At 39.1% G+C, this 18438-nt stretch overlaps 1 protein-coding gene and 1 long non-coding RNA gene across 3 annotated transcripts; one reads left to right on the top strand and one right to left on the bottom strand.

The window, feature by feature from the left end:
• Positions 1–12146: 12146 nt before the first annotated feature.
• On the bottom strand, positions 12147–17676 carry LOC124057474 (E3 SUMO-protein ligase ZBED1-like). 2 transcript variants are annotated; one of them, XM_046385790.1, is made up of 3 exons: positions 17170–17676; positions 15483–16391; positions 12147–12535 (listed from the first exon to the last, which is right to left on the bottom strand). In XM_046385790.1, exons 1-3 carry the CDS (start codon positions 17392–17394, stop codon positions 12518–12520), a joined length of 1152 nt encoding a protein of 383 aa, XP_046241746.1. In that variant the 5' UTR covers positions 17395–17676; the 3' UTR covers positions 12147–12517. The 2 variants fall into 2 exon arrangements, with proteins under 2 accessions (XP_046241746.1, XP_046241747.1); XM_046385791.1 differs by lacking the exon at positions 15483–16391 and adding an exon at positions 13146–13263 and having other exon boundaries at positions 12147–12842.
• On the top strand, positions 12388–16751 carry LOC124057475. Its single transcript, XR_006843109.1, has 2 exons — positions 12388–12513; positions 16019–16751. It is a non-coding gene; the product is annotated as an uncharacterized LOC124057475 (long non-coding RNA).
• Positions 17677–18438: the final 762 nt, after the last annotated feature.

Raw genomic sequence — 18438 nt, 5'->3', positions numbered from 1 at the left:
ACCTGTGACTTTTTCATGTATGGTCAGAGAGCTCTTAACATCTGCAGTGACTCAGACAGTCAAATCTAAACAGGAACTACTTACGCTCCTGTTATTTACCGCTTATCTCTCTGTCAAACTATTTCAGGATACATTTTCCACAGCAGTTTTAACTTGAGCAGATGCCTTTTCAACTCAGTTTTCTGCACCTGCTTCCTCATGTTGTCACATTGACTTCGTATGCCACTGATAATTTACTTTCCAATCTGAGCAGATCTTCAGACTGTTGAATGTCATGAGGTGATGACTTGTTTGGCACATCTGTTTTCACAGTGTAACTGTTTCAGAACTGAGCATTGTACCATCCTGTCAAAGTGATGTTCTACAATACATCTGTTTTGTTCATTTGGCTGTAAGAATTGTGACTCCACTCTGACTGACAAGACTTTTCTTAACAGGTTACATGCTACTAAGACTAATTAGAGGAAATTTTAGCCCATAATGTTTGTAAAATTTCCTCAGTGTCTGGAAAAACCATTTTCATGTGTGTGACAGTATATGGGACCTGCCAGAGCGTCTGAGGAAATATCATTCATTTACAAACAAGGAAACAAATCAGGAAGAGTCCAAATTAATGCCCACCATCTTGGAACACTATATTGACTTGTCTTAATGCATCTAATCAAAACATCCAATCAGATCATACAAAAGAACAACCTAACACAACAGACTTGCTGTGGCTTTGAGGCCTGTTCAATGGATGAATGGAACGACGCTTATGTTGAGCTAACCTGAGCTGATCTGATTACCCTGAACTCTGTAAAGAGTTGCTTAATCTCTCTGCTCTGTAATGAACGTGAACAGCAGAACAGGAATGTTTCCTTCCCTCAGGGCTGTTTGTTGCATTTTCCCTTTTATAAATGTCACCTCTCAGTGACAGTGCTTTGTGCTGCTGATTGATATCTATACCTAAGATAAGATTTTCTGTGGAAAGAAGTTTCCTGATGGTGGCATGCAACAAAAGCAGGAATGAGTTGACACAGCCAAATAGCTTCAGTCAGGTCATAAATAACCTGCAAAGAATCAAGTTTCTGTTGGTTAAAAAGGGTAAAGTGATGCACAAGAAAATTATACTTAATCTCAAGATTTTACAGTCTGACCTGATGGTTTTGGATTACATCTGTGTGTTAACGTCAGTATGTTTTAGTTCCTTCATTAAAGTAGTATACGTGTGTTTTAGCCTCTTGACTATGAATATGAAGCACTGCAAACCAGCCAAACCAGTTAGTATGTGGACACCTGTTCACACTCTTTCCTAGTTTGGGCCTGTTAGCTCCAATGCAAAGAAGTTCATGTAACAGTATGATATTTTAGAAAATATTATTTTTGTCAACACTTTTGTTTGTCTCGATTCAGGTTGCCAGTTTTCCCAAGTGCACAGCCAGCTCTGTAAAAACATGATTTTTCTAAGTTAGGTGAGGAAGAACTTGACTGGTCTGCACAGAGCCCTGGCCCCATAGCTATTGCTTTCATTCATCATCTGAATCTGACAAGGTGAACGTCAAGTGTGCACCAATATTCAGTTGTGGAACTAAACAAATCATACCAAAATTAACTTAACTATAACTTCGAGGTACTTGAACTTCACTTCAACTTGAAACTTTTCGTTTTGAGCTGTTTTATGTACTCTTCTGCATTTGAAAGGTAGATCCCGTTCTAGTAGTTACTAGTTACTTTGCAGATTAGTTTTTTGTACATATAAATGTGCATGTTTGATGATGCATTGTTATGGACTGAACTAGTAGCAGTATGCAAAGTAGTTAAAATGTGTAACATGCCAATCAGTATAAGGATTTAAAAACGTTGCTTACAAGTTTGTGCATCAATAAGACTGATCCAGTAATAGAATACAGCATATATGCAGCAAGGTCATTCTGCTGCATAATGATATACTTTCACTTTTCATACTTTAAAAACACTGAGAATACTTTGGCACTGAGTGAGTGAGTAAGATGCCAAATGCAAGACTTTCAATGGAATATTATTAGTAGGATTTTACAGTCTAGCATTGTTACATTTACTTAAATAAAGGATCTGTGTACTTCTTCCCCCGCCATTGATATTGTTGAATGGAGTGGCTGTTTATTAGATGGTCCACACTTTCCAAATAGAGCTATGAGTGTCTTTGATCTTTTTGTAACTATAATGTGTCAATTAAGTGTGCCAATTAAACAAACACAGCGTGCATAAATTCATATTTGATTAAAATACAACTCATTAAACAAACAACATATTTTGTTTAGAAAATGTTTTTATCTGTTCATATTAAATAATATAAATGTCGCAAATATTTTGCAAATATTTTGTGACATTTGAAAAGTCTGTGCTAAAAGAGCTGAGTTTATGTGTGGGAACAAAATTTACACAAGCACACACGCTGATGTGCACACACGCACACACACCTGTACACACCTAGGTAAGTAAGTATGTGTCCTAATTGTTCTGCCAATTTTTTTTTTAACTTTCAACATAGCAGTGAATCACAACACACATTTAAAGACACAAAGAGACACACACACACTCATGAGTGCCCAGATAGAAACCAACTGTCGTGCTCATCAAACTGTCATCCCGCTCTGCAGTGACGTTACGTCTTCTTCCTCAAACGGTTTTAACTGTAGTCACTTCAAGAGTCACTCTGACAGAATCTCTCACAACCCTCAAACATGTGTGTGTGTCTGTTTGTACCACAATGTATGGCTCTGCTCCACAGAGCGAGCCTCTGAAGTCATCGCCACTGTGAGGATCATGAGCACTCTGAAGTGTATTCACCATATTTAGGAAAGCACTGTCCATGATGTCAGATTATAGGATTTATTGCTGCCTACAGCTGGTTACAATTATTTTATCAAAATCTCACACATCTCAGAAATTAACTTGGTGAATGAAGAGAAAATAAGAACCCAACTGGAGAAAAAAAAATGTTAAAGGTGATCAGAGACAAAAAATCAAACTGACAGACCCTTAGCCCCACTTGGCATATTATTCCTTCATAAAGTTGTTGTAAATTTGTTCCTCAGTGTGGAATCTCAACTATCTATAAAAGACTTTGAATTTGTCTTCAATTTTGCACAAATTTACTGCCATTCAAGTGGCATTAACAGGACAATATTCTGAGCATCTCAGTAGCTTCCTCATCGCTGCACTTTTAACAGCTTTAGGGAGAACCACACTATGTTTGCAAGTGCACAACAACATCATTGCATATTTTAATGTGTTCTGAGATCCCTACTTTATTTGGTAGGTCAGTTTCTTGGTTTGTGTCTTCTGGATGAAGTTTTATCTGATTTATAAACACCCAGTAAACACATGGTCCATAGTGTTGTTTTGCACTTAATTAGCAATTCTGATGCCTGAGTGAGTGAATCAAAGAGTGGGTGATCTAAGCTGGTGAATATTTGTCTTAAAACCAGGTGTCACAGAAAAGAAACTGAACAAGACACTTGTTTTGGAGGGGGTAGATGAGAATGAAGGCAAAAGGCAAAAAGACTCTGTTGAGGTACATTTTTGTGCTAAGCTCCTGATGGCAACTACTGCAGATCTTTGAGTCAGCACTGCATTCGAAGATTTTTTTTGACAAAAAGTCGCAGTTTGGAAGTTTGTCTAAACTGTGGACAAACACCAGAAACATATTTTCAGGGGGTATTCATACGCTGATGAACAGCAGCCAGTTTGGCACGTGAACTTCGCTCAGCTGGTCTGCTCTGAGGGATTTCTATCTCACACACAGTGCGTGTTGGTACATGAAGGCAGAGTGGGACAGACCTCCATAACAGACTGCATGGCCACATATTTAGCTACAGAGGTTTCCTTATACAGTCACAGTGTTTGCTTCAGTGGCTGAGGCTCATTGGATGGGACTCATCATGCTCCTGGATCACATTGTTGTCTGCGCAGTGACGTGATGTTAGTGTTCATACTAATGAACAACATGATGAGATCATACTTAACCTTATATGAACTGACATAAATATTACAAACACACACTGACATCATTTTGCCCTAAGGCAGATTGTATGTATCTCTGCTGTCTCTTTTCTTTCCGTTCTTCTATCCATTCATCTGACTTCCATCATTAGAACGAAATAAATTTCTGCTTCTTCTGAGAATTTTAATTATCGCTGCAGAAAAGCTATGCTGTTATTGCTATGCTGTTGCTGCTGAGATGTATAATCAAAGATGTTTTCTCTATAATTTATCATATAAAACGTTTAGATTATTGGTCTCTCTATTGATCTTTTTTATGTACCTTCCTTTCAATTTAATGTATGATTTTAGTCAAATTTTGCTATTTCAGTGTAATTATATATATGTTGTGTTTTAACCAGTGAGTTTTTACAATACATTGCATAGTAATACATAATTTTATTTTTATCATTACATTATTACAAACATATGTGATATTCTATCACTATGCTTATTTTTTAAGTATTTTATTTACATTGTTTTATTTATTCTTTATACTCATACCTGTATTAATGTACTGATTAGTACATAGGCTATAGCTACATCTCTTTGAACATATATTTGTCAAAATATTTGAACAAATTCAGATTTATTTATTATGTTATTTAATGCATGTTAATCTTAGATTCCTGTTATTTTTCTACCTTTTTATTCTGCTTTAATGAACAGAAATAATCATTCTGGTAAATTATATTATTAAATTAAATCAGTTAAAGCATTAAAACTATATCAGTACAGTCAGGTGGTGTCGCATACATATCGAGGCATGTCCTCATACGCTGATACCAGACATTGTGACGGCCACAGAATAGCATGTTTGTTTAATCAGTCTACATGGGCTGAATGAGGGATTACCTCGTCTCTGAGTCACTGCTTCAGTTCACCGACCCAACTGTTTAAAGTACCCCATACCACCACAACACATACACACACACAGACACACACACACTCCACTAGGGGCCACACACTGTTTTCCATACTGCCTCAGGAAACATCACGATGGAGGAAACAGAGTCACATTGCAGGACAGAGAACCAGTTAAACCAGAAACTGATCAGTTCTTTTTCTGATTGCAGTTTGTACTGCATCCCTGTGGTGACAGAGGTGTTCACATGTACCTAAATAAAAAGCAGCAAAAGTGAAAAAATACCCCATTACAAGCAGAAGTACTTCATTCAAGATCATAAGTAAGGAAGCAAGTATTAGAAATAAAATGTACTTATAAAAGGATTCAAAAGTTGGAAAAAGTGTTCCTTTGGAAGTTAAAATTTTATGCTGTAGCAGTCAAATAAATCTAGGTAAGTGATAAGTACAATGTTTTCTTCTGAAATGTAGTATAGTATTTATAATACAATAAGTGAAATACCTCAAAATTGTACATACGGCAGTAAACTTTTCAGCTACATTTTGCCCTGGTTGTACACACAAAGACACACAGACACACACACACACACATAACAATTTCACATAAATGCACTAACTGATTTATTAGATTCACATTTTACAAGTAAAACAGATATTTAACAGTTCTTATATTTGATCAACCATTGTGTCCAGCAAAACTGTTACAAAACTTTAAAAAAGAAAACATATTTCTGTTGACAGTTTTGTGGTTTTTAAGATGGTCCCTTTTGTGGCTGATAAATTCTGGTTTGACATCCAGCCTTTTACAAAGAGATAGCACATCATCATCAACATATCAGCTGAACAAGTCACTGTGTCTGCAGTCTCTTCTATGTTTGTTTCCCTCAAAATGTCAGTCCTTTGGGGACACAGGATTGTATTAGTGGCAATTACTTGCTCCACCATTATGACACTACACACTCCAGCTGAGTTTCTGAAGCTCCTGTCGCCATCTGGACCTTCCAGGACTCCTCCCCAATCCATCCCTGCGCTGTGCCCAGGCTCCCATCACATTCCTGGAAATGAGAGACTGTTGGGTCTGGGCACTGGCTCTGGAGCTCTGTAAATATGAGATTTTTTTTTTTCAAACTGAACTTTTGACAGAGAAGGAGCAATAGATACAAAATTCAGTATATACAATTAGCTACCGATCTGCACAAGGTGACACATTTAAACTTCACTTGAAGACAGGAAATTAAAATTACAGTCCATGCACTTCCCAGTTGCTAAAATGCTAAAACTAAATGTAACATAACAAAATCAAATGACTGAAATTAAACTAAAATTTTCAAAAGCGACACCTAAAACTAAATCAAAATTAGGTTGGCTAGTGTATATGTGTATATGTTTAGCATACAATGTGCATTTAGCTAAGCTAACTTTAAGCTAACGTTACATAGTCCTCCCAAAGCTGAGTATCATATTGCATTTTTTTTCCTCTTTCTCTTCATGATTATATTTAAACACATTTCATTCAAAAATGACTCTTTCAATTGTGCTGTGACAGATCAGGTGTGAGCCTTCAAATTTTGTCAATGCGTGGGACCTAACCTGTGCAGGTGTGCATCTCCTCATTGTAGACCTGCAGGAAGATCAGTGCAGAGAGCAGCAGCAGCAGGCGGTGGGCCTGATCTGGGGCCTCCCTCAGCGAGGGCCTCCTGCTCTGAGATGCTGGGTACAGGACACGGCGGAGGCGACGACCTCGAGAAGGAGAGGGAAGCAGGGAGGAACGTGAGGAACAGGATGAAGAAGTGAAGGTGCTGGTTGCCTCCAAAGGCCCCAGGGCCACAGGGAGCGGTCTGCAGACGGAGGAGGTAGGCATTGTTGATGTCTGATGGTCTTCTTTTACTGTTAGGAGTCTTTTTATCTTATTTTTTTCTCTGTCTACCAGCAATTTTCTCTTTCTCTGTTACCCCTAACACAAATGTCTCCAAACACCTCCTACAATCAGATCCAGTCTGCTGATCAGCCCTAGGAGTTCTTTTCTCTGCACCTTTATCTCACGCCGTCTTTACTTTTCCAAACTTTCAGTCTTTCTATTAGCTCTCTCTTGACCTGAAAGTCTTTTCTGTTCTCCTTATCTTTTAGTCTCCTTCAGACTGTTTTCAGAGACTCTCAAGTACAAACAGCCTCTGTTTATCTGTCCAAATCACACACGCTGCATCAAGATCTTATTTTCAACTCTTGTATCTCTTGCTCTCTTTGTCAGTTTCTATCATTCCCACTCTGAAAGTCTATCTCCATCAATAATGTAGTTCTCATTTCAGCACACAGACTTTTTATATATGTGCAGAGTAGGTGTTGTCAGCTTGCCTTGGGGCAGGTAGAACCCACCCACTTGTGGAATTATTGTTCTTGTGAGTTGAGATTATTTTTAGATGCACGCAAACTTGTCTTCCCCAGAAGAGAACTTCTCCACCTCCTTCTCTTGCATCATGTTTCAATGCTGCAGGAAAATCTGAGCTGCAGCTGCATACAGGCGCGAGTCTGAGGGTGAAGTCAAGGAATATTGACTCTCAGTCTATTATTATCCATCATCATTTTATTTACAGAAGATCAAATAAAATGTAGGTGTAGTGTGGAATTAAACAGTCGAAGAAAAATGTGGAAAAAAAATGTATTGAGTTCATTAACATGCAAAAATATTACATATTAAAAATATTAAATAGGTAACAAAGGCTAATCCACAGTAAAAAAAAAAAAAAAATGAGCCTGTCAAGTGTGACAAAGTGAAAATGTCCTGCAGGTCCTCTTTGAGACTGACTGCAGTTAACCAAAGCAGCCCAGTTGCACTGGATGTCTCCTGTCCACTTCATGCCGCTTTGGTCCACCCAGTATTATTTCATCATATAGCAGGTTGAAGCAGAACACAGAGGAAATCAGGATTCATGATTAATATGGACAGTGTTGTTAATTAATGTCACAACACATAAACTGTGTATAGTCCAAGACTGAAGGGACTTGCATTTATATATCACTCCAGTGCTTTGCTACAGCCATCAGGTGCAAACTGGGATTCTTGACACTTTGACATGAATCTGGAGCCAGGGATCAGACTACAAGTTTGTTCTCCTCTTCTTGTTTCCACTCCTCTCTTTATCTCACCTCTCCACTCCCCCCGTGTTTCCTCTGCTTATTTCATCTCCTTGGTTGTTCTCTTCTCTCCTCTCTCCATTTGTTTCCTCTTCTCACCTCACCTCTCTTTGCGTGTGGAATTCTGTTTTTCCTTTTTTCTCCTCAGGCTTCAACCACAGAAATTCTCACTGAAGCGTCAGGAATGTATCTGAATTGCTTTGATTGTCAGCACTGCCTCATTCTCTGCACGCAACACACACACACACACACACACATATTATGCATATGTGCATAACATAAGCATGAAAACATGATTCTACATCTAAGTGACTCTGTGGAGCTGTTAGCATATTTACATTTAGTAATTAGTACTAGACACTGATGGGCTGATGAGAATATCATTAGTGTTGCATGTCATGAACAGCTCTGGACATGAATGATGACCTAATGATGGTGCTTAAAAGTCAGATGATCATCATAGTCTGAATTAAATTTCATGACAATTCATCCAGTAGTTAACAAGATATTTCATCTTGGGCCAAAGTGATGGACCAACCAACTGACTGACCATCAGACTGCCCTTCACAGTGGCTAAAAGTAACTAAAAGCATATAAACAATGAGCAGCTAAATTTACATGGCTTTCTGTAGAAAACCGCTTTTGGTAAGCTCAAATACACTGTTCACAACTCACCTTGTAGCATAACACTGTCTCATGTGGAGACTGGCTGCAACAATTAATTAACTTCAATCAATATTTGTCTCAAATCAAGTAACAGCAACAGGTATTTTGTTCAAATTAATGTTTGCACAGTTATTTATTCTGTAAAATAATCTGTGTCACAGTGAACCGAGGATATAAAAACCTTTATGTGAGTATAAACAAATGCAACTGAGGTGCAGAGACACATTAACCGCAGTGTTCAAGGTTCATGTGTTTGTCACTGCTGCTAGGAGGTGCAGCATTGCGACAACAGCTACACGTCAAATGAGAGGAGAGACGAAGAAGAAGACAGAGAGAGGAGACAATAAACAGTGTCTCACGTTTGGAGGCAAACTGGATGTTGGGTCGTCTCCATGATGTACGTGCTGTGCAAAAATAAACAACAAATGGAGCTGGCTGAAATCTGGTCTGAGTGTCTGCTCTATTAAATCCTAATTCTCATGCATTTTGACCCTTTGAACCCCATCAGCTCAGCCACCGAGAGTTCACAGAGTCCAAGCCCTCAGAGATGATCTGACTCTGATTCACTGAGAGAGGGTCAAAGGTTCAGGCCTTGGGAACACATTCTTCACTCCAGTGTTTTCTTTGTGTTTGTGCCTGTTTTTACTCAGGTCCAATAATATTTATGTATTCAGTCTGTCCACACCCGCAGTCAGTGAGGGAACAGCAATAAAAGTGAAAACAAACACAAAACAGCCATTCAAACTACTGATAAATGTAAGGAAACAAAGTTGAATTAAATCAGTAAATTTTCTCATCTGGGTAGGATTTTGCTGTTATTAAGGGTTGTTTCAATTAATGTCATATTGTTTGATGCATGCTAATATTTACTAAGCATAACTCAGGCCGACAGTTGTTAGGTTTGCAGGCATTTGGTCATAAACCAAATGCTGAATAATCAAAAGTTTGACTTGATGATGGTGCTAGAAGAAAAGGCAGAGGGTCACCAAAGTGATTGCAAGTCATCCTGAAAAGAAAATGAATGAAATTTGAATATTTTTTTGTCCTGAACTGCTGACATTACTGACAGCTTCTGTTGCTTAAGTCTCAACTATTTTTAACACAGTGTGCTGTTTACACACTCAAATCCTCTCTTGACAAAAGTCGAAGCTCGTACGTCAGTGTATTATGTTTTAACAGAGGTAAGGTCACGCTTTTGTCCACACAATAAGCTGTGTGAAACTTTACACGTCAATTACGCAGAATTTTGAAATCAGCATGTTAGTTAGGAAGTAGGCCTTCCAACCAAAAATAGCTCCTTGTTTAAAAAACACTAAGGGTCAGGTGTTTCTGGGGTTGTTGATTCAGGCACAAGTGAAAATATTAAAATCAATCCAGTAGTTCAGTTTGAGCAATGGATGAGTTTGATGTGTTCTCAGATGTCAGATGGCATTGACTTAGAACTTACTAAGGTATACAGTGAGAACAATTTCATTCTCCATCTCCACAATAACGAAGACCTCATTCATCATATGTGGATAATCAAGTTAAGCAGATGAAAAAGTTGATAAATTGACCCTAAATTCTGGATTATTTACTGTAGTTCTGTAAAACTTTATCAAAAGTTTATCTAAAATGGTTGTCAGAGCAACAACAACCTGCTGAAGTGCAGCTTAATGACAATTGGCTGGATCAAAGCATTTTAGAGTGAACTTCAAGCATGAAATACATTTTAAATACAAAAGTACAGAGAGTGAGAGAGCTCATGTACCTATGTATTCATTTTGGAATTGAATTAAACTGGATACTGTGTGTTTACATTTATTTGACCTACTGTCATTTGGGAGTGGCAGGAAATGAAGCTTAGCGAATCACGTCACTCCTTTAGCCAATCACTAGTTAGCTGTCGAATTTAAAAGTCTTCTCTCTCTCTCTCCGCTGTCATTTCAGCTTCATGATGTTCCACAAGCCACCTTCATCCCTCCACCGCCATCTCTGTGGATGCCTGGCATCATGCAAGTTTCCTTCCATGAGTCAGCACCAGTCCCCATCACCATCACCTGTGTGTAGGCTTCATCTGGAAGCGCCTCATTCATCAGGCAATCTACTTCCTGCCGGAGTATTAGCACCAAAGTTTATTCCTCTGTGCACAATAAATTCTCTATACTTTTTTCTGCTTTTCTCTACTATTAGTCTTTCCTGATTGAACCACTGTGGGACAGCACCACCTGGGACTGTATCAGTTCACATACAGAATTCAGACAGTTTTATTCAAGAAAAATACAGTAAGTTACACAATAACAGTTCACAACAGCTGTACATGAAAGTGAACCCCCAAAGAATCTCACCAGTCAGCATTTTTTTTTTTTTTTTTTTTATATTTGATCATAGTTTTTATTATTAGATAATGAATTCGTCATGGAAAAAAATTTTTCATTACACATTTCATGAGCAAAAGTAAACACTGGTACTGATATTTTCTCCATTTTCTTTGTCATGCACATGCACGCATGTATAAAAGTTGATTAGAAACCTGGTTCCCTGGACACATGGTCAAGAAACCAGGACAGCTCTACCTCTACCTATGCATGGGGGAAATCACACCATTACAGCTCATATTAGTTACAAGACATTTAACCCTCTGAAGTCATGTATAATTGTCAGTTGTTGACTATTTTTGATTCTAATTTTATATTTCAACTTAGAATTTTTTTTATCTTGCCATTTTGGAATCATTTTTGATCAGCACAACCTCACAAGTGTGATTTACTGTTGTTTTTTTCATTTTGACATACTGTATTGACACACTGGACCTAAAATCACACAAAACTCTAAAATCCGACTGGGGAAAATGCGCTGAAATGCGCTGAATGAAGTGCGCTCAATGCGCTGGTGTTTACTGCGTCTTCTTGAATAAAATGCGCGCCCCAAACGCGCACCAAACGTGATGGCAATGGTCATGAAAAAAACAGTGTGTATATTTTTTATCATAACTCGGGTTTTACTTGACATATTAACAAAATTTAAAAACTGGTATATAGTTTGAAGTGCCGACTTTCGACACAAAAAAAAACTGGGATTCAGCGAGGCTGCGTCTTTCAGCTACGTCGTCTTAAAGTGGTCTTGTGATAAGGACGCGCCGGCGCGTCTGTCGACTCCTGAGGAAGAAATAAATCTGCTGTCAGAAAGCTGAGTTACATCAGTGACTGTACTCAAGTTTGTACAGATTTTAGGATCCTGTACGTGGTTTTCTTGGGGAAAGACTACCTCCTATACAAAAATGCAAATTCCATGGAACCAGGGGTGGAAAAAGTACTGAAAAAATGTAATTGAGTAAAAGTATCTTTACTTTGCTTAAATTCTACTCAGAGTAAAAGTAAAAGTACGCATCTAAAAATGTACTCGAGTAAAAGTACAAAATTACTTCATTTAAAATGTAATTTGAGTACTAGTTACTTCATTACTTTCATTTATCTAACGCAAAAAGGATGAGTCATGAATAAAGTTCAGCACAAGTTGTTTAATATGCCTCGAAGTTGAATAAGTGCACATCCACACTTAAAAGAAACCCTTGACTGAGCTCAGTAACAGTTTCAATCCTATTGTCCAGCCAACAACATTATGAGAAAAGAATTACAGTATTCGAAGTCTCACAAATCAAAATAAAATGCACATACTGTAGGATCCGACTATTCAAACTAAAAATGGCTTCAGGATCAGCCTATTCAAACTAAAATGGCTTCAGGATCAGACTATTCAAACTAAAATGGTTTCAGGATCGTACTATTCACAATAACATGTCCCCAGGAAGCCCACAATCTACAATTTCAGACCAGTAAAGCTTTTGTTTAGTTTCAGCAGCAGCTGGTTTTCAAAGTTTTGGGCTGTAATTCTTGCTCTCTTTGCCGTGAAGAGCAACCCGGCAGAACTAAATAGTCTCTCACAGGCGGCTGAGGCAGGAAGGCCTGTGTTGAGCTTCAACGACAGTTTCTTAATGTTTGGAAAGGAATTGAGCAGGTCCATGCTGTCTGACGCACAGGCCAGGTACCCCTCCAATTCCCCAGAACCCTCTGACTTGCGGGATTTCATTGCTGAAAAGTAGTCCTCCTCGTCTGATAAATGCTGCCTGCTCTCTGCACCCTGCTCCACCTCAGCATCTGCCATCTGGTCCAGTTGATGCCTCACATAAAGAAGTCCTGTTTAATGGCAGACACCGTAGGGATATTAAGTACAGAGCTATTTGTTCTTAAAGAGTACTATGATCAGCTAAGTCATATAACATACTGCATTTCAATAGCCCACTAGTGCATTTCAATACCCCACCTCCCACTGTAAATTTCACATTATGTTATGCTTTTTAGCATTTCTACGCATGTGGCTGATAAAACTCCTTGGATCCTACATTGAAATGTTGTTCATATGCATTTATTGAGAGAAAACAAATGAACAAGACTAAAAGAAATTACTGATCACTGTGATATTAAACAATGGAGTCATACCTGCTTCAGTGACTTCAACTTTGTCAGTCCAGCCCGTCTTAAATTTGGGTAGGAGGATTGCTGCTGAGATAAGCTCTCGGTCCTCCATCATGACTCTGAAGCGCTTCTGGACTCCTTGCTGTAGTGCCGAGATGAGAGGAAGACACATATTGGCCGACGCTTCCAGCCTTCTCAGTTTGGACTGCAATTCAGAGATCACTGGGAGCAGCCATCCAAGGTGTGTGTTGGTCTCTGACTGAAGAATATTCAAGGCCTTTACCACTGGTTTCATCACACAGCAGAACTCATCCAGAAAAGCAATTTCTACTGGACTCAACCTGCACAAGATAAATAAATACAAAAACAACAACTGAGTTTTGTTTATTAACATAAAAGGATTTGGACTTTGTAACCATAAAGAACAAAATAACATTATCATTATATAGGGTTAGGGTTAGTTGTTGTATTGTATTATATATTGTGTATTTTATACTCTTAAATCAACACTGTTTATTCATCATGATTTTTGACAAAGCTACACTACCGTTCAAAAGTTTGGGGTCACATTGAAATGTCCTTATTTTTGAAGGAAAAGCACTGTACTTTTCAATGAAGATAACTTTAAACTACACTCTATACATTGCTAATGTGGTAAATGACTATTCTAGCTGCAAATGTCTGGTTTTTGGTGCAATATCTTCATAGGTGTATAGAGGCCTAGTTCCAGCCACTATCACTCCAGTGTTCTAATGGTGAAATGTGTTTGCTCATTGGCTCAGAAGGCTAATTGATGATTAGAAAACCCTTGTGCAATCATGTTCACACATCTGAAAACAGTTTAGATCGTTACAGAAGCTACAAAACTGATCTTCAGATTGAGTATCTGGAGCATTACATTTGTTGGGTCAATTAAACGCTCAAAATGGCCAGAAAAAAGAGAACTTTCATCTGAAACTCGACAGTCTATTCTTGTTCTTCGAAATGAAGGCTATTCCATGCGAGAAATTGCTAAGAAATTGAAGATTTCCTACAACGGTGTGTACTACTCCCTTCAGAGGACAGCACAAACAGGCTCTAACCAGAGTAGAAAAAGAAGTGGGAGGCCGCGTTGCACAACTGTGCAAGAAGATAAGTTCATTAGAGTCTCTAGTTTGAGAAACAGATGCCTCACAGGTCCCCAACTGGCATCTTCATTAAATAGTACCCGCAAAACACCAGTGTCAACATCTACAGTGAAGAGGCGGCTGCGGGATTCTGGGCTTCAGGGCAGAGTGGCAAAGAAAAAGCAATATCTGAGACTGGCCAATAAAAGAAAAAGATTAAGATGGGCAAAAGAACACAGACATTGGACAGAGGAAGCCTGGAAAAAAGTGTTGTGGACGGACGAATCTAAGTTTGAGGTGTTTGGATCACAAAGAAGAATGTTTGTGAGACGCAGAACAAATGAAAAGATGCTGGAAGAATGACTGACGCCATCTGTTAAGCATGGTGGAGGTAATGTGATGGTCTGGGGTTGCTTTGGTGCTGGTAAGGTGGGAGATTTGTACAGGGTAAAAGGGATTCTGAATAAGGAAGGCTATCACTCCATTTTGCAACGCCATGCCATACCCAGTGGACAGCGCTTGATTGGAGCCAATTTCATCCTACAACAGGACAATGACCCTAAACACACCTCCAAATTGTGCAAGAACTATTTAGAGCAGAAGCAGGAAGCTCATATTCTATCGGTGATGGAGTGGCCAGCGCAGTCACCAGATCTGAACCCCATTGAGCTGTTGTGGGAGCAGCTTGACCGTATGGTACTCAAGAAGTGCCCATCCAACCAATCCAACTTGTGGGAGCTGCTTCTGGAAGCGTGGGGTGCAATTTTTCCAATTACCTCAAGAAATTAACAGCTAGAATGCCAAAGGTCTGCAATGCTGTAATTGTTGCAAATGGAGGATTCTTTGACGAAAGCAAAGTTTGATGTAAAATCTTAATTTATTTTTATACAAATCATTATTTCTAACCTTGTCAATGTCTTGACTCTACTTTCTATTCATTTCACAACGTATGGTGGTGAATAAGTGTGACTTTTAATGGAAAACACAAATCTTCTATTATATTGTATTATGTTTGTGTATTTTATACTTGTGCATCAGCATTGTTTAGTCATTATGAATGACAAATGCTAAGATATGCTAAATAAATATTTTGAAATGTAAAAACAAAAACTCACATTTTCACTTTCAATTCTTCGCAGACACCCCTGATGGCATCCTCCCCTTGTTCTTTTATGATGCGTAGGATTCTCTCCACAGCCATGTATGTTGAATTCCATCGTGTCTTGTTGGGTCGAATGAGCTGAAGACCACATTTGTCTTCCACAGCTTCTGCTGCAGTGTGCGAACGGCCTGACTTATTCCAGAGAGCTTGGCATTTCCCGAAGGTGGCACGTGAAAGCCTCTTGTAGGTGTCGCTCTTCTTTTCAGCAAGGTCAGCATCTGTCGTGGCAACCAAGTTCAGCAGGTGGCATGCACACCTCTGATGTTTGGGGAGCTGATACTCAAGGCCGTTATCCTCTTGAAGGATGCTGAAGGTGTCCAGAAACTCAACATTATCCTCTGCTTCTGAATCTTCTTGGTCTGTGTCTGACCTGGCATCCTCAGACTCTGACTCGCACTCACCAAATACAGAGAATGCCTTGATGAAATTGGAGCCACTATCTGTAGTGGTTCTAACCACTTTACCACGAATTCGGTACTGGCAGTGGATGTCATCCAGGACACTGGCTAGGACATCAAATGTGTGTGAGCCTTTTAGGTGCCTGCATGCCAGCACGACGGATCTTCTCTCAAAGGTGTCCTCATCAATCCAATGGCAGGTGACCCCTATGTAGCTTTTTTGGTGCGCAGACCAACAATCTGTGGTGGTTGCAACATGATCTATGTTACTAAGGTGCGCTGTTAACTTGGTCTTCATATCAGCAGTAGCTTCGGCAATTCTGCTCTTAACAGTGGGTCTGGATAGCATTTTGTATTGAGGATTGAGTGCAGCCGCAAACTCTTTAAATGCTGGCTGTTCTACCAAAGAGAATGGGTGGTGACCTTCACAAATAAGCCTGATGAGGAAGCGGTCAACTGTTCCTTGAGACGCACGGATGGCACCTCCCACCGCAAGTTGGGCCTGGATGCCTGGGAGCTTGCTCTGTTTACTCTTGCTTCCTAGCTCCTGTAGTGACTTCCGTGAACATGCACTAAAAACAGCAAGCTTTGATGGATGCTTTCTCTGTAAATACAAACATTACAAGAAGGTAGAGAAGAGTCATGTTAAAAAAATGCTATTCAAAAGCTATAACAATCTCATCCTTATAAAGCAAGTGCTGTACTCACTCTGTTATATTAAAAAAAAATGCTGATTGGAATAGGCCTACTGTAGGATTGCTGCAGTTAGCTAGGCATTAAATTCATTAAAATAATTCAATAATGTCAATACAGCAATTCTGTCAACAAATTCCTTCTTCAAAACTTCATGGTTTCAGAAGGGTATTTCTGCACATAAATGCAGTCATAATGACTACATGGAATTTGATGTTGGTATTCGTGAAAAAAGGTAACATTTGTGAATAGGCAGCATGAATTCTGGAAATGAATTCATTCTGAATTCTGAGCAAAAATAATAGTCCTGTGGTGATTGCTCGGCGTCCCGAACAGCGAAAAACTGAGGAAATCTCTCTACATATTAAATAACGTTATGTTGTGTAGTTATATCGCCTCAATCCTTATCCTCATACTCAAAACTATCAAAACATCCCATTTCATTTATCGTCACATTTAGCAAACTTCAATACGTGCAACTGCCCTTCTCAACTCACCCATACTTTTGAACGATCACTATTCACCCCCTTCCCTCGTTTACTTGGCTTGATCATGGTGAAAATAACATCATGACGGCACGGCACGGCACAGCGTGCTTACATGGGAAGGTTGTTATATGGGATGTAGTTAAAACAAATAATAAATTAACGGTTTGGAATGTAAAGGACAAAACACTTGTGCTAACTTACCACCACATGCTTTCGCAAGTTAGACGTCGAAGTTTTGTAGGCTGAAAGCTCCGTTTTGCTGGGCAAACACATTTTGCACTGCATTATTACGTTGTTCCCCTGTTGGCGTTTGAACACGAAGAGCTCTTCCAAGTTGGGCCAAGGGTTTTTGTTTTGTATTTCCTCTTCTTTCCGTTCTGACTGTTCCTCCTCATCCATTGTAACCACCTCACCTGCAACAGCCATCCCTACGCGTTGGAATCTAGAGCGCGCGCAATGGAATGTCGCTTAATTGACGTTCAATCCCGGGGACAAAGTGGTTTTCCGCCCAATTTTTTTTTAAACTATCAGTGTTGTACTCAGTAACGTGAGGGGGTTTCAAATGTAGCGAAGTAAAATACTTGGGTCAAAATGTAATTGAGTAAAAGTAAAAATTACGCATTTCAAAAACTACTCTGAAAATTACAAGTTACTCATAAAAAGTACTCAATTACAGTAACGTGAGTAAATGTAATTCGTTACTTTCCACCCCTGCATGGAACTGAACCACAGATTTGTGTCAGAGCGGATATGACTGACCTCTCCATTGCAACATGGAGAGAAAGTAATGACTTTAATTGAAGCCACTGAATTCCTGAGATGACTGATATCAGAGTCACAATGAGAGACAAAGACATGAATAGAGGACACTATAACAGCTACCATTTTGGACAGTTCAGGTTTAGGTGTTTCACAATTAATCATCTATCATCCTGCCCTGGAAAACACTTCCACTCTCCTGTTGGCAAAGAGCTTCTTTCTCACAGTCTTTTATGATACGTGATGCTGCGGTAGCTGCATTCTGTTGTTTGCACTGGCATGGTAACAGAATACCGATGTGCTGGTTCATACCTGCTGTGAGGAAAAGGCTCGGCCTCCTAGTTGCAGGAAACCAGAGTTGAAAACATGTTAGAGCTTGAAAATCGCAGTTATTGCAGCTTAATAATACAGATAAGTGCTTCTTAGAGCTGTGATCACAGCAGCTAACACCCTGTTATAAGAATTCAACCCCTTCATGTTGGTTATGTCTTAAAGGAGGGGTCTGCTGGAAAATTCCAGTTTTATTCAACCCTAGTTGTGGTCTTGGCATCATTCGTGTTGGTTAGACCAATTACTTTAATTTAGGAATTAAAATTAAGATGAACATCATCCATAAAATATTAAACACCAACAAGATTTTTAACAGCTGCTTTCTCATTCAACTGTTCAATAAAATGGAACTTCATAATGAAGATCAGCTGAGGGCTCACC

Source organism: Scatophagus argus, chromosome 4 (genome assembly GCF_020382885.2).
Source record: "Scatophagus argus isolate fScaArg1 chromosome 4, fScaArg1.pri, whole genome shotgun sequence".
Lineage (NCBI taxonomy): Eukaryota > Metazoa > Chordata > Actinopteri > Scatophagidae > Scatophagus > Scatophagus argus.
The sequence above is the reverse complement of the archived record's forward strand: the minus strand, read 5'-3'. Positions and strand labels throughout refer to the sequence as shown.

What these genes read in the sequence shown, in the direction of transcription:
- LOC124057474 (XM_046385790.1), bottom strand. Translation starts at nt 17,394, where the DNA reads ATGGCTGTTGCAGGTGAGGTGGTTACAATGGATGAGGAGGAACAGTCA. An exon ending in ACTTGCGAAAGCATGTGGTG is followed by an intron (nt 16,392 to 17,169) that starts GTAAGTTAGCAC and finishes TTGTATTTACAG; the next exon opens with AGAAAGCATCCATCAAAGCT.